Source organism: Enhydra lutris, unplaced genomic scaffold (assembly GCF_002288905.1).
Source record: "Enhydra lutris kenyoni isolate GAN:26980312 unplaced genomic scaffold, ASM228890v2 scaffoldscaffold17, whole genome shotgun sequence".
NCBI classification, from domain to species: Eukaryota; Metazoa; Chordata; class Mammalia; order Carnivora; family Mustelidae; genus Enhydra; species Enhydra lutris.
The window spans coordinates 8,965,847-8,982,788 of NW_019154101.1; the positions used below are offsets into that span (position 1 = coordinate 8,965,847).

Below are 16,942 nucleotides of genomic sequence, written 5' to 3' on the forward strand. Positions count from 1 at the left end.
TGCTGCTGCCTTCTCATCACCTCCTCTGTGGGAAGCAATTTGGGGGATCCCCCAGGCAGGCTCCCATGTGGTCTCCATGGAGCTCTCCTCAACCCCCACTCCATTCCAGAGAGATTTGCTCCCTCTACCCCCTGTTGCTGTTTCATTAGCAGTGAAAAGCACACATTGTCAGAACTAGGCACAGATCAGGGGCAGGGGAGATGTATGGCGTGAGTCCCTCAGCTCCCTCTGGGCTTTGCTGGATGAAAAGTGTCCCTTGGTTAATGCATCTTGTACAGTAGAGCTCATCTTTCCGAGTCCCCCCCCCAAACCCGTTCCCAGGCCGACCCAGTTCTGGAGTGTGCAGGGCAGATGTGGAGACAAAGCCAAGACGTGCCCATTTGCTTCTGATTGGAAAAGGGTGGGGTGTCTTGTGTGCCTCACCATTCAGACATTCTTCATGGTGCTATTTTTGTCAACGGTAATCATTAAATTGGTGTCAGATGGGCTGGTCCGGTTCCTCACCCCGAGGCCTGGTGATGAGACTCCACGGGTTTTTTCCAGGCAGGAGGAGATGTGGTATGTGGCTCATATGAATGGGTCTCTGGAACCTGGGGCCTCACAGCAAACCCCTCTCACCCTGGATTGTGTTCATGTGGCAATTAGAGCGAGGCTCATTTTCACTCCTGGTTCATTCCTGACCTGATTCATTTAACACACATCTGTTGCGCACCTTCTAAATGCTGGACATTGAATAAGACACTAGGGATTCTCAAAGATGTAATCTCTACCTCCTAGAAACATGCCTGTCACCAGAAAGGATTGTCATGTGAAGTGACAGTGTCTACTGGGCTGTGCGTGTTACAGATGCATTGATAGGTACATAATGGAGGGAGGATTCATGCTGCCTGGGCCTCAAGGAAAGTTTCTCAGGGTTGGTGACACTCAGCCAGGGCTTCAAAGATAAGTAGAATTAACTGGATGAAAACATGGGGAAAAGGAACCAAAACTTTTAAAAGAGGCATAAAAAAAACAAGTCCATAAATTCACCCAAAATTCAGCTGTGTATTCAGTTGTCACTTAGGGATCCCAGGCATGCACTTGCATTGACCCTTGCTCTGGGAGGCTGGGAGAAAGAGGTCTATGGTGCAGAAATGCCACCTGTTCACTACACCATCCCTGGCTGTCCTGACTCTGAATTTCAGAATTTGGCCCCTGAGCAGGGCCCAGTAGCGAGGTTAGCAACCCAGAATGTTGGAGTTAGACATGACCTAGGAGCTGCCACCACAACCTGCTCATGGATCTTTCAATGGAAAACCTAACCTCAGAGTAAGCACCAAGGCCCCTCTCTAGACACAGGAGATAAGGATGAGTCGTTATATGGAGACTAAGAGTAGAATTTTCTAGATTCTGTATCTTTCAGTCTGGACTGTACCACTCTTAACTAAATGCCTGGAAATCCAGCATGAAATTGAACAGAAAACCAAAACAGGGCATAGCAGGAAAATGGGGAGAGCCGTGGTACCGAATGATGGCAGAAAGTGCATTTGCAGATGTTCTCGGCAATCCAGGGCCTGGCACTCTGGTTCTCATTTCCTCCAACCAAACATTCCAAACTCCACCCCCCACAAGTCACATGCCTACACAGGCATAGCCCTGCAGGGTGCAGGTTGTCACTGGAAGGGCCTCCTTGCTGGGTCGGTGGCCAGCTGGAAGAGCCCAGGGCCACCTGTCTGGTCAGGAGCCTCTCTGCTGTGAGCCTCTTGGAGCCAGGGCTGGCTTTGTGGTCCACCTAAAGTGACAGTGAAATTAATGGGATCCTGATGCCATGACTGAGGCCATTTCCCCGTGTCTCCAAACAGGGATGAGAGAAGAAATGTCCTTAGGACGACAAGAGGCTTTTGAAATCTTCAAGAGGGACCACACTGACAGCGTTACCATCGAAGATAACAAGCAGATTTTGAAGCAGAGGTAAGGCTGGCTCACAGGGCCGCTAGTCCCCCGAAGCTTAGCCAGTCTCAAGGAAACTTGCTATTCCGTTGTTCCTAACTTGCTTAACCTAACTTCTAAAAGAAAGGCCTGACGTGTATTTAGCTTCACAGTGAATTGTGTCCAGCCCGGCAGGACTTTCCTACATGGGAACCTCCTCATCCCTGTACTGCTGGGGTATGCAACATCAGGGCGGGGCCTGTCACTGACAGCACCAACTTTGTCTCCAGTTCTCCCCTGTTACACTAATTCCTACCTTCCTGTGCCTTTGTCCATGTCATACTGTCTCAAAGGCACAGGAGAAAAAGTCTGTAGACCAAATTATCATCTCAGAACTCTGGACCCTCCAGCTGCTACAGCCATGTGCTTCCTACTCAAAGGGAGTAAACGTGTGCACAGCCTGTGACCCAGAGGCCTCTGGTGCATTCTCCAGCCGGAAGCAGAGCGGGCAGCAGCATCTGCTGACATACTGTCAAGCTGGCCTCTGGACCCTTTAGAAAAAACTTCAGGGTACATAATTTGTTTCAGCTCATCTGCAGTTAGATGCATAGCTGCAGACTGCAGACAGAAAGACGGCCAGGTACCTGGGTCCAGAGTTCAGAAGAGAATGTTCTAGCCTGTGAACTCTTAAACTGAGTCACACGTGATTCTGGATCTTAGCACACAAACATTTGGAAATTTTCAAACCAATGCATTGAATTAAAGTGAGATCCAGGTTTGGGAGTCATATGCTTATAAATGCTTCAAGGAAGCCTAAGGAGTGGCCAAGCTCAGGAAAACAGGTGGAGACACAGGGGTCTAGAGGGTAGAAACAGGGGAAAAGCTCTAAAGGGCAGGGAGGGAGAGGAGGCTGTGAGGGAGGCTGAGAGAGAAGCGAGGGAGATCCAGGGAGTTCTGAGGAGCAGAGGGAGGCTGAGAAACAGAGAGAGAAGCAAAGGAGACCCAGGAGAACATGTTGAACTGAAAACCAAGAGGGGAGGTGGCTCCAAGAAGCATGCTGTGAGTGGCGTCCAACACTAGAAAGAAAGAAGCAGAGGAGGCTGGACCCAGTGCACCGAGCAAACAGGTGACCACGGACCATGGGTCAGAGGGTTGGGACTGAGGGAGCACGTGAAAAGGAGCTGAGCAAATGGAGCACGCATGAACATGTGTTCAAAAAGTCTGTGATAGACGACAAACATTCGAAGGAGGGGAAAGGGAGGCCTAAGGAGAAGAGAGGTTTGTTTCAGAACAGGAGAGAAGTGGTGAATATTGCAGGCCACAGAAGCAAGCCTGTGGAGAGAGAGGCAGACAGATGGATAGATCAGGAGAAGGACTGACACAGCAAGGCCTCAGGAAGAAGGTCTGGGGAAGGAGGGCCTCAAAGATCCCAGTGAGGTGAGCCTGGAGAGAAAAACGAGGTAAGACCGGACTGCCATTGATGCCCTTGGAAGCGATGGCCTCTATTTTCTCCGTGGAAGTTGAAGTGGAATAAGAGTCACGAGGGTAGTGGCAGACGGGGTGGCAGAGGTTTCATACAGATATCATAGGGAACAGGAAAGAAGGAAGAGCTGAAAAAAGAAAAGGAAAGGCAAGCAGCACTGAGGGCCCAACTTGATGGTTAACCACTGGCTTTCTCACTTTGGTACCTTGTGAGTGGGGGTCTCAGATCACTTTAGGAATCCAGCAATGGTGGAAGGGGTGTAGCCAGGAGCAGTCTGTCCAGAGCGCGGTGCAGCCCTCTTAGTCCATGCAAGTACATGCGGCCCCCGTGGCCCAGTGCTTCCGCTTCCCGGTCTGTCTCCCCGGAAGCTCTCCTGTGGGCTCCGAAAGGGACATACGCAGGGATGTTCTCAGCAGCTCAGTTTGTGGCTGAGGAGAGCCCGAAGCTTGGGTGTCCATCCCCGGGGAAGCAACGAGGTAAAATCTTGGGGAAGCTGCCCATAAAGTCAGGAGCAATGGATGAATGTACACACACCAGCACAGACAGCACTAAGAACACACAATTCATGAAGATTATAAATAGACGCACCCAAAACAAACAGAAGAGCCAAAGGTATAGATAGACTGTCACATGCTTTAACCATAAAAATGGTTACCTGTGTGAGGGAGCAGAATGAGAGCAGGACGGGGCGGTGGGAATGAATAAGTGAATAAAACAAGGGCTGGGGGAGAAAATAAAGTACCTCTAGTGAAAGCTGGGGACACTCCCTCTGGAAAAATGGCTGTACGCTCACCCACACAAGTTTTAGCAAATGAACCCTTCTAACACATATCCTTCGCAAACCTTCTAACACATATCCACAGTAAGCCATGATTTTCTGGGGTAGTCAGTTGGATGTGTTGGAGCAGAACACCTGTCTGCCTGAAGATGAGCATGTCACACTAGCTGCCTCCTCCAATACGGGGCCCTCAGCCTTGTCCTTTCCCGGGGCTTCAGAACTTAAATCAGTGCCTGGCAAATCTGGCTTTATAGGAAAATGACCCACGGAGCTTGTAAAAGCTCCCAACACTGGGCCTCATCCCTCAGATACCCAAATTTAATTAGGTAGGAGCTAAGCATCCATTTGTCTAAAGATTTCAACATAAAAGCAGGTTTGAAAACCAACAGCTGAACAGCGTCCAGAGTCCTGGAGCTCCAGAACCTCTGAGGCAGGATCCCCAAACTCTACAGACAAAACCAGTTCCCAGGGGATTCTTTTGCACACTTGAGTTTAAGGAACACAAGCTTAGAAAGAATTCTATTTTTTAAGAGTTTATTTATTTGAGAGAGAGAGAGAGAGAACATGAGCAGGGGACGGGGGCAGAGGGAGAGGAGAAAAGTAGACTCCCCACTGAGCAGGGAGCCTGACATGGGGCTCGATTCTGGGACCCCGGAATCATGACCTGAGCCAAAGACAGATGCTTAACTGACTGAGCCACCCAGGCACCCCAGGAATTATTCTGAAATTGGTATGTTTCCTGGTTCTGGTTTATACTAGAGTTCATGTCTGTTTCCTGCGGGAGGGTGGGTTGGGATGGCAGGGCTGAAGATGTGGTCTTTCAAAGCCTCTTAATACAGAGCTCACTTAACTCTAGTAAGGTTCTGACAACCCTGTGACAAATGTGCTTTGGGGCTGAAACATATCCAATCAGATAGGATGAGCTGGTAACATTGGTGGTCCCATCTTGCTTGTGGCCACAGAGCAAAGGAATTAATAAAACTCACACAAAGCTTTGAAAGGGTTTTTCCCAGCAGTTAATCAGTCTTTTTAAAATCAAATGAAAAGTCAGGAAGACCAAGCCCACATTTTTAAAAAATGTCTACATCTGTTTAATGTTATTGTAGTAACAATCATTAAAGGAATATTTGGTACTGAAGGGGTGTAACCCAGAGTCTACTCCCTTCTCAGGATTGGAGCTTTTGTTTGCATTCGTGGAGAGTATTCAGTTACTAAGTATTACATGCTCATAGCTGCTTGAGGCAGAAGATGAAAAGAAAATGTTTTTCTGTGAAAAGAAATAGCTAAAGCCCCGCTCTTACCGCAGACATCAGAATAGGGTCCCACAGGTGTCAATGGGGGCAACTTCCACACCGCCCTTACCTCAGAAAGCAGTCTTCCATAACCCTGATCCCCTCCAAGCATCTGTTGCTGGTCTCCCTGGTGACGGGAAGCACCATGCACCCCATCTGCGCGAGGGCTGGCCAGTCCTAGGAATGCAGACATGCTCCACAAGATTTCAGTCAGGATGGTGCTAAATGCGTTTCCTCACTCTGCTCCCAGGAGACTTCCTCAGAGAAAGTCTCACCCTCTGGTAGCCCCCAGCAATGAGACCCCAGCCTCCTGGCCTGCCATTCATTCCCAACTTTTCACATCACATCACTCTACCATCCAGGTTTCTAATGTTGGGACATTGTGTTGGCAAAAGGACTCATTGCACCCACGCAAGAGCCTGGGGGCAGCTCAGCCTCTCTAGCCCATGGCAAGGGGCTTCTAAGCCCAAATGAAGGAACCATTGGTGGCCCTGGATCCCTTGTGATCGCTCAGTTCCCCCAGAGTGCAAGGATTGACTTGGAGCCACAGGAGGGGTCCATCAGTGGCTCACATGTACCCACCCATGTTACTGGATGGAAAGATTTTCTTGCCCATCTTACCTGGACCCTTTGCTGTCCTCCCAGGCAATTTCTAGCATCTCCTAGCCCTAGTCCCCAGTCTGGGGGAGATCATGCTGCCTGTCTGTGACAAGAAAAACAAGACACTGGCACATTAATGGGGTGTTTACCCTTTGCTGAACTAGAGCAGGTGAGCCAATTCTTAAGCTGGATTTTTTCAGTGGAAGACAACTACAATTCAAAATCACATTTTTCAGGGATGACCCATCCTTGTAGTACATGGTAATATGAAGAGAGGCTGGAGACCCCATGGTTGGCAAAGACCAGTGCCCAGGCACCACACAGCTAACCTTCTTCTGTGGCAGGTCTTTGATACAAACTGAGTCCCTCTGTCACAGACTTCCATTAAATAACAAAAGAAGAGATAAATAGGGAGATTAACTTCAATTGCAAACAAAGGCAATGATAGTGTGAACTCAACCCAGAAAAGCGCCTCTTTACTCCACTGGATCCTTGAAACACAGAATACAACAGCAATCTAAAACCAACAGGAAAACCAGACCAAGGCTGGAGAGCAATCTTGTGGCACCATCTGGAAAAAACATCCATGACAAATAGGAGTTCCCTGGTTCCTATTAGACTCCAATTTTAACTTTTATTATTTTTCCATTTGTTTTTTGTATTTACACCTTGTCTCCTGAACTAGAATTATGGACTCTGAGAGCTGAGATTAGATTAGAATCTTCCCAGCCTCCCCATAGTTTTTAAACACAGTGCTGGCCACAAAAACAGTACTCAACAATACTTCTTTGGCTCGAGAATGATACTTTGAAATTGGCTTTGGGAAGTCTTAGAAGCCAAGCAGACTGCTCAAGACCTACTTCCTAGAAGCAAGAGAATGCAATGGCAGACTTCTAGAGACTCAGAAAAGGAACAGCTCAACAAGACACAGGAGGGGGCAGCCATCTTGATGGGAAACAAGATGGAATAGAGAAGGAAGTATTGGTATTAAGGAAAAGGCTAAGGGAAATGAAAGGTGGGTCTTGACAGCAATACAACAGAGAGAGCTAAGGTGCCATGTCAGGGATGGGTCTACAGAGGAAGGAAATGTCATAGATGCAGGCCTACTCTTCCTTTCTGATAGGGAACAGTATTGCATGTTCACTCTGTAAATAATCAACATATTAAATTAATTGCTCTAGACAAGAAGACTAGGAAAGGTGTCAAGAGGAACCCCCTTGCCCTCCAACAACATATTTGCCCCACTGGCCTAAATAAACCTTCCCTGATGACGTGACAGGGAATAGACTGCAAAGGCTCTTAGAGACTGAGTGCCTTATGAACACCAGCTCCTCATCTTAGCTCATAGGTTAAAGCAGCTGCTGCTCCTGGTCCCCAGCAAATTGCCTGTGGTTCTAACTGCCCTGGGGCAGAGCCAGGTGTCTTGCTTCCTCAGCTGCTCCCCCAGTAGGGACATATCTCTGCCTGACACAACCAAGGGCAGGATGGAATTCTCCCAGGAACTGCTGGTCTTGAAAGTCACATGACATTCGACCTTAACTCCCATCCTTTTTATTCCCCCTGAAGATTGAAAAACTCAGCAACTATCCTAGGTGTCCTTGACCGCGGACTTGCAAGAATCCTTCCTCTGACCCCTTGGTTTGCTGAGAAGATGATACTCATCATTCCTGTCTGTGGTTGCTGCTTCCAACATGCAATCCCATGTCACAGTTCATCACCCAAGCAGGTCCCTACACTGCCGGACAGTGGTCATGATCTAGGTACAAAGGACATCTATATGCATGTACTTCCCACATCAACCCACCCCCAAGAGCCATCTCATATTAATCTTACAAACAAGGACTCTCATTCATCTGGACATTCAAGCCCAAGTCTCTGCACCCCAGGGAGTGCCGTCTACATTGCACGCCGTGCCTGTGTGACGTGCTCCCTCACACACTACCGCTTGCATGCTACAGATAGGTATAGAATGCTCACGAAGTACGTGCCCCCGGTCTAAGCTCCAGGGAGAGAAGTGTGAATTAAACAGCTGTGGTCACTCTCCTCGAGGCGCTTACGATATTGAGAAAGGGGACAAAGCATGTCAGCAGGCAATTCCCAATGGTGTGCCCATGATGACAGAAGTTCAGAGTTCTCTGGAACACATGGGGCTGCTGATCTGCACAGCCCTACAGAGAAAGAGACATCTCTACTGCACTGGCAGGGTTAGGTCAAAATTAGCCAGACATCCCATGCAAAGGGAACAGCCCCCAGGTGAACCAGTGTGCCACTTGATGGAACTGAGACCATTTGGGCCAGCCTAGAAAGGCGGGGGGTGGGAGGTGTTAGAGAAGATTCTGGCAAAGTCCACACCAGCCAGAGCATGAAGAGTTTATTTAGCCCTGTTAAGGAGTTTGGATTTTGTCCTGTGGTCCCTGGGGAGCCCTCGAAGAGTTTTAAGCAGGAGACTAATAAGATCAGGTATGCATTTAAGAAGGCTCGCACCAGGCACGTGGGTGGCTCAGTGGGTTAAGCCTCTGCCTTCGGCTCAGGTCATGATCTCAGGGTCCTGGGATCAAGGCCCACATCGGGCTCTCTGCTCAGCAGGGAGCCTGCTTCCTCTCTTTCTCTGCCTGCCTCTCTGCCTACTTGTGATCTCTGTCTGTCAAATAAATAAATAAAATCTTTAAAAAAAAGAAGAAGAAAAAGAAGAAGGCGGATCACACCAGCTAAAGTGTGGGAATTGGCCTGAAGCTAGATAGCATGAATGCAGGGAGCCACTCAAGTCCTTGTCCCTTGGAGGTAATGGGGTGGGGTGAGGGAACTGTTCCTTCTCTGAAGCAATGAGAGGAGGACTGAAACCAGGTGGAATGCTGTGAGAGATACAGAGGACGAGGACAGAGGGGAGGACAGGGGATGGATGCATTGAGTGAGGATGGCAGTGGAGGGAGGGGCAGGAGCACGTGGGTGAGTGCCCATCCTGGATGGTGAGATGAGGAAAAGTAAGAGGAAGGAGAGGGATTTTCGGAAGCAGGGTGGGGGGGTGGCGATCAGTTCCTCAGGTGTGTTTGTCAAGAAATAAAGCGGGACTGGGAGGGAGATCTGGGAGCTGTCTGTGGGGATGACAAGTGAAGGCACTGGTGTGATGGGGTGTCTGGGGAGAAGAGGTCACACAGGGAGAGGGTCACAACAAAACCCTGCCCACACCTGATTCACGGAATCTAAGGAACAGCTGCAGAAGAGGAGACAGAAGGAGCAACCAGGGCAAGAGATGGCTGATGTGACGTGGAAGCCAAGAAGGAGAAGGGTTTGTACTCTGCGGACAGTATCCAGCACAGCCCTGGGTGCACCATGGCTGCTGTGGGATCAGTGACGGCTTGGTGTCACGGGAAGCCAGGCTTGTGAAAGAGCAGCCAGAGGACTGCATTCCTTCTCTCTTCCAAGCCCAGGCCTTGCCCCGAGGTGGAGATTTCTGTGCAGCCCCCATGCTGGAAATACCCCCCAGCAAAGCTGCCTTCCCGAAATGAGCAGTGCAGTCAATGACTCCCAGATAGGAATGCCTTGGTGCCAGGAGGAGACCCTCAGGGGCACCCCGGATGAGTCATAGAGCCTTGTCCCTGGCCCTGCCCAAGGTACAGCCTCCCTGACATAGACCAAGCCTACTCCCCATGAGCAGCAGCTGAGGCTGTCCTCCAGAGGAACAGTGCACCCTGGGGAAAGTCAGCACAGGTTCAAGCACCAGGGACCCAGGCTAGTTCCCTGAGCCACTTCAGTAAGGGAATGTGCCTCTTTCAGGTCAGGAAGGAGTCAGGAGTCTCCCTTTCCTAATGATCAGAACTCAGTCTGGGACCTGAGAGAGGGGAAGCAGGGGGGCTGAGGGTGATGTGGGCTGGGCAGGTATGGAGATGCAGGTGGGCAAGGAAAAATGTGGCAGAAATGGGGGTCACCTTCTTTCTCATCTCTCCCGCCTCCCCTGCACTCTCCTCTTCTTCTCCTCGGGGCTGGGCTTTCTCAGGGAAGAATTTGTCTTGACAACTGGAGATCAGGAACACATGTGGGTGGGGTGGCCTGGAGCAGTGACAAGTGCAGAGTGAAGGGAAAATGGTCTCATGTGGACAGCACGGCCCTCAGCGTACACCTCTTCAGTGGGCAAGTCCATTTTAGCTCAGCACTGAGCTGCAGGGGAGATACTGGAACAGCTCATGGCTTCCCCCGCTGGGTCTGTCAGCCCTGGCAGGGCAGCTCTTTGGAGCGGGTTCACCTCAGCACGAAGCAGCTCCCTCCAGGACAAATGTGGGCACCACCAAGGCTTGGGGGAAGCCAGCCCAGGCCCTTCTGTCAGGGCTTCTCTGAAGAGTCACCGTGGAGACGGCCTGAACTGCCTCGATATCTTCCCCTTTTCTTTCTCTACTCTGGTTTCCTCCAGAATTGACATGAATTTCAGCAGCTCTGCAACCTTGTTCTCATATCTTCCTGATTCTCGAAAATCCAAATGGGTGAGTGGACGCTATGGGAGCAGGCACCACCAGGAGTCTTTCACCAAGCAGGGAAGGATTGATTATCAAGCCCTGTGGAGTCCTAGGTTCTGGGGATGAACAGAGCCAACCATCCAACAGTTAGAGTCCCCCTGCTTGGCAGAACTTACAGGATGAAAATAGCCCCGTCTTCTGAGTGGCCTGGCCCACAGCTCGGATGCTGCCTGTCTGGCAGGCAAAGGCCAGCACGAGCCCACAGAGCCCAGCACAGGGACTTATGAGAATGTCTGCTGAACCGAATTCAGTCTGAGTGGCATCAAATGGACCTGCATTTCTCTCCCAAAGGGTACAGGCCCTAGCTGAAGAGAGCACATCCATAAATCTGTCACAAGCCTGAACAGCCTAATAAGGGAACTGGGGTGGAGACCCAAGAAGCCTAACACAGAGGAAATTTAGTCCCCTTCCTTGGAAACTTCCCATCTGTAGTCACAAGCCAAGCAGCCAGACTCGGAAAATAGCAGTGACATAATTCACACTTCTCCCTCATCAAGCAGAGGGCTGTCGCAGCACTCTGGCCTCTGCCCACATTGTTCCCCTGCCTGGAATGCCCTCCTCTTCCTACCTCCTCTAACAAAATCCTACACCACTAAAGAACTTAACAGACGAAACAACATGATACCTGGGATTTATGGGACCCAGAAAGATTTGGGGGATGGGGAGGGGATGCGGAGAGAAGAGATCGTTAAAAATCAAATTGGCTCAGTGTCGTTAGTTAATGACTATTAACTCATGGGTAGGGTTTTCTAATATGTCCTATGCATCCACGAAAGCCGGGTCAATCCTACCTTGTCATGAAGCTTTCCTGACTACTCTCCACTCATGGAAAGGCCCCTCCCCAGTCATAGCCCAGTGGCTTAGCCAGGGTTAGCCACAGTAGTGCAATGATTTACTGTAGCCATTTATTATGGATTTGTTTCATAGCCTTTCAGTTGCCCTTTAAATTCCATGGCAGAGAGGAAAAGGGAAAGGCTTCTTTCCCTTTCTTTCTTAAGGGTCCCCCATGTATAAGGGACCAGACTGCATGTTTCTCACATAGACCAGATCCTACGCTGCTTTGCCAGTGCAACGTTGGGCTCTCAGCAGGCATCTCATACATATTTGTTGGCAAATATGTAGAAGTCATTGAGTAAACATCAGCACAACCATCCAACAGACTATAGACAGCCATCAAAGATAATGGACATGGAGACGAACCATTAGAGACGGTGGACTCTGAAAAACAATCTGAGGGTTTTGGAGGGGCAGGGGGTGGGAGGTTGGGTGAACCTGGTGGTGGGTATTATGGAGGGCACAGATTGCATGGAGCACCGGGTGTGGTGCATAAACAATGAATTTTGTAACACTGAAAAGAAATCAAAAAAATAAAAAATTTTAAAAAAGATAATGGACAAGTTTCTAATGACGTGCAGAGGGATTAGTACTGTTATGTAAAAAATAACCAAAGCACAAAATCATGTGGATGGTATGAGCTTATGAGTTGGTATGAGTAGAAAAAAGACTGGTTGGAGCTCAAAATGAGCGGATTTCTGGGGAGGGGTTATTGGGGATCTTTTTTTGTTTTGTTTTTATACTTTCAAAATGTGATTTAACATCATATGCAACAGGAGTCAGCATCCTTCTGTCAGGGGTCACATAGTAAATATTTTCAGCTTCACAGGCCATACAGTCTTTGTCACAACTACTCAGCTCTGCTAACGCAACCTGAAAGCAGCCATAGACAATCTCTAAATGAATCGTGGTGGCTCTGGTTCAATACGATTTTATTTACAGAAGTAGGTGGAGGCCTGGATGTGTTTCACAACCAGCCATAATTGGCCAGCCTCAGACCTATTAATTAATAATCAGAAAAAAATGTTATTTAAGTTATGGTAAGCATGTATTCTCGACTATAACTAAAAGCTCTTGATAATGTGATTAATAGAGAAGAGTAGGGCACAAACATCTTACAATGCTTTATTCCAGTACCCTTGCATCATAAAACACTCAAAATTATAAGTCATAATTCTGTGCTGGATAAAAAATTAAAAATTCACAATACCAGTAATTAATACAAATTTTAGCTCTATTTTTAAGCCCACTATATGTCATTTATTTAGATTTTTTTTTCTCTTTCCATAAAGTTTTAAATTATTTTAGAGAGTTCTCAGAAATCTATTATTTTTAACGCATAATTTGGGATGAACAGAAATCGGCAAGTTCTTTTTTTTTTTCTCCCTGCAGATTTTCTGAAGCGAAGGCCCTCGGAGAAAGTATAAATGAAACAAGAAGCAAAATTGGTAAGCAGATGTTATTCTGTGAGCATCTTTCACAGACCATTTTCCTAGTGAAAATCAGGTCATGATGTCCCTCCAAATAACCAGCAGGCCGAGTTTCAGGACATCTCTGCCAAGGAAGCCGCTTTGAGAGTGCCTTTCCTTGGAAGTTTGTCATCTCCCCTACCATCCATCAGGAAAAGTGTTTTCTTTTGTCTAGAACTTGAACTTTTCATCCTCATGAAGGCCTGAGCTCTAGCATCCCAATGAGAAAGTTTTGCTTTTCCCCCAGTGTTCCTCAGCAATAGCTCAACTAGTCATAAAGGCAAGACTACAGTGAAGTTTCATATTTTCAAGTGCTGTGAAACACTTCTACACCCACCCCCCAAAAGCTTATACTTAGCATTTTTGGCACAGGCATGCATTTTTCAGCACCATCCAATAAGCCCGTGGAAGGAGGAGAAGGAAAATGAGCCTCTGTGCCTTCCCAGGACACAGGCTGCCCAGCAGGGCCCCGCCATGTAGGTGAACATCCCTGGAAAGATGAGGTTAAGGCAGGAGGCAAACTCAATTAAAGTATGCTTCATATTTTCCTCAAAGTGAGAGGAAAATGTTGCCTTCATCCCAAACTAGAAGACACCTAGGGACCCATCTCCTAGACTGGGGCAGCTCTGTAGAGCAGCCCCTTGTGCCTTTGCCTCTTGCCAGAGAGGGTGACTTCCTGCATCTATCTCCCTTGTCCCCATCTTCCTCCCCTTATACATGAGGGCAGGACAGAAGCCACTGTGAGTGTCCCCATTGGCTTTTCCTACAGAATATGGAAAATTACAACAGCTTCAGACACTCAGTCCCTAAATAGGAGTCTCATGTTCTCCTCTGCTGCCTGAGGCAGCCAGGCCCTGGGCCATGCCCAACACCATGCAGAGAATCTCTATAGTCTCAGGGGTTCTTAACCTAAGATCTAGGAACTCAGATAGGGGGGAAATTAGCCTTTATTTTCACCAACCTCTAACTGCAATTTAGCGTATTTTCAGGGATGAATGGAGGCAGCTGACCCCAGTAGGACTAGCAACACCTGTCATCCATGGAAATTGCAGACATTTTCATTTCACAGCCCAGTGTGGCAGATATAAAAAAATATCTTTTATATGCATCAGGATTTCAAAATTATGGTAGTTATTAGACTCAGCATTTGATCTTATTATTTGATGCATTTATATAAAAGCATATAGACATTTCTGTACCACAAAAAGTTTTAAAATTTGGATAACTATTTCAGTATAACTCATTTCTCTTAAAATCCTTTTTTTCCCCCATGCTATGTACCCAAAAAATCATCATTCTGAGGGAGGGTCCATGGTTTTATCAGACTGCCAGAAGGATCCCTGGCAAAAAACAGATTACAAACTCCTTTCTTGACCTGGGTTCCCAAACCCCTAAAACTGCATGAAAAAGAAAACTGGGTGTTAAGGGTGTGTACATTTTTCTGGAGAGGTCTGATTATCAGAAAGGTCAGTGACCCAAACCAATATGGAAATTGGCTCTCTGTCAGTGCCCCATCAGCTATGCCAGGACTTGAGGGCTAAGGAGCAGCCCAGGCCCAGCAGCAGGACCATGCTGGCCCACCTGGCTGGATGACCTGGAAGGGAGGTAGGGAGGGAAGGAGAAGCAGGCCTCAGTGCATCCGGGGTGGACTTATCAGCCTTATGGGACTCAAAAGACCCAGTGGTCTCTTTTTATCCCTGGAGGGATAAGAGGGAAAGACCTTTTATAAACTGCTTCTCCCCAAAAAGTAATATGAAGTTTTTCTCTTGAAAAATATCTCTCTCAACCAAAATAAAACCAAAGTGTTCATTCCGACACTAATGAAATAGACTCATGATGAAAGACACCAATGGCCTATACTAATATAGTTTTTCACTCTGAGTACAGGTGGTTGTCACAAGTAATTCTGAATTCTCCCTAGTTTTGGTGCAATATCATGTTCATAGATCTGGTTTGCCACATTCTCAAGAGGAGGCAAGTCAGACGTTGACCTACAGCTCTGCTGGTTGTGCCCTGCCCAAGAGCCAGGTTCTGAGGGTAGAGGGGTGGCTGTAATTTATTTCTCAGTGAGGATGATCTGGACACACAAAGGGTCCAGATATGCCAGCAGAAACCCTGGGAAGTGGACCTTTGTTTTTTCTGGGTCATAACAAGCAGAGCTCATACCAGTGTTGAGATTCAAGCATTCACCACTACCAAGAAAGTAGCTAGTTTAGTGGTCCCAATAGTCCCAATGTCACTCTTCCCCTACTTTATGCAAAGAGCAGACTAAAACCCATCCCCTGGCCACCCAACTTCCTAATGTGCATTTGATCCAAGGGGGCCCGGGTGAGGTGGATCACTGATACTCAGCCTTATTACTGAACAAGCTGTCATGGTCCATGACCTCAGGAAGCAGCCTGCCATCACTGCATGTCAGAGACAAGGCTAAGATTAAGGAAGTGTAAGGTGGAACTTGTACACACATTTAAATTCAAAATCTCCAAGGGAGTCTTGAAGGAAACTGACTTCAGGAGATTTGTGATCTTTCTAAGCACACTTTTTCCTAGGGAGAAATTAAATCAAGTGGAATTTTTAGTTCCCAGTGACTGAAATCTTAGACTTAGTGAATCTAAAAGTCAGGAGGTGGGAGCTTGGCACAGTTGTACCATCACATGTGCAGGATGGTGACTCAGCTCTGCTCCCAAACTGTGCCACATCCTGCCTCTGGACCCTGAGGCAGGAATGGGATGCTGTGGAGTACACATGGAATTGGCCTACAGAGAGGAAATGAAAACTGTGTTTGTGAACTACAGATTAGCCAGCCCATGTGTTTCAAGTTCAGGTTCCTTCCTGGGTAATTTTTCTCTGACATTGTGATCTAGAACTGTCACTTGAGTGTCATCCTCAAAAATTCCTAAAGGCTAACAATTCAGTTATAACCACATAATATCTCATTTTACATGGCATAATAAGTCAACCAAAACTCCCATGTTATTTTCTTTTCTTGTAATAAGCCAACACAAACTAGGTGGATAAACTCTTGCCACCAAATCCTTTTCTGTCCCTCTTCTGTACACCATTTACATCAATTCTGATGTCGAATCAGTTGAAATCAGAAATGGAAGAAATAACCAATTTAGAATCTCCCCCAAAAAAGTAGAGTCTTTGCTTCTGTAGAAGAGGTGTCTTCATTGTATTTATGTGTCCCATACACAAGAGCATTAGACTGCGTTTCACCACCTGGGCTGTGTATTTGACACATTCACATATGCCCTGCTTCCATTCATCATATATCTGAAACTGCAATTGAGCCCAAACTGGGGGGAAGGAAGATAGACTGTGTGAGAAGCAGTGGCATCAACCAGGCCACTTTTCACTTGCTAGAATTCTGGCATTCCTTCTTCTACATCAGTGTTCTACCACTGGCAGCATTGTCTTTGGCAACAAGGAACAATGAAGGGCTGTCCTTTGGCATGAGGCCCACGCCTAGACCAGTCCAGGAGTCAGCTGCTTTAGGAGAGAGGAAAGGGCTTGATTGACAACCTCTTCATCTTCCACTGACCCCTCCAGGCCTAAACGAAAGCTAACATCACAGGGTGCCACACAGAAGGGTTTTCACTAGTGGGCCAATCAGTGATCAATTCAAAAGTCACAGAAAATGTAATGGCAGTAGCTGTTAGCAGGAGGTAAAGGGAAATGCTAGAAAGCTAACAAAATGCTCTGGAAGGTTTCTTTCTCCTAACTCAACTTCAAAGAACCCCAGCCACCCCTCCCCACATTTGAAGAACACTCTTTTATAAAATGTTTCTCTTACATATTTGGGCATTAAGAAAAACATTTCTCAGATCCAGGTCTCCATCAGCAGGGTAAATAGGATGATTTTCAGTTGTGTGCCTTTCTGTACTGGGATCTTCCCTTGAGGTTTGCTTTTGGACCTGTTGGTGCATGTTGGTTTCTAGTAGCTTATCCAGGAGTAGGGGAAAGATGACATCTGGGTCATTTTGCTAGATTATGAAGACCTGAATTAAGTATATATTTTGTTGCTCTTTGTCACTAGTCCCAATTAACAACTGCCCCAACAACAGCTT

At 47.5% G+C, this 16,942-nt stretch overlaps 1 protein-coding gene across 1 annotated transcript in view; it reads left to right on the forward strand.

Annotated features, from left to right (window-relative positions):
- LOC111147698 (kinesin family member 6) overlaps nucleotides 1-16,942 on the forward strand; it is a 458,201-nt gene that overhangs the window by 343,890 nt on the left and 97,369 nt on the right. Inside the window, exons 14-15 of the mRNA XM_022503930.1 lie at nucleotides 1,842-1,950; nucleotides 12,796-12,851. Coding sequence (XP_022359638.1) covers nucleotides 1,842-1,950; nucleotides 12,796-12,851 — 165 coding nt within the window. The remainder of the gene's footprint in view (nucleotides 1-1,841; nucleotides 1,951-12,795; nucleotides 12,852-16,942) is intronic.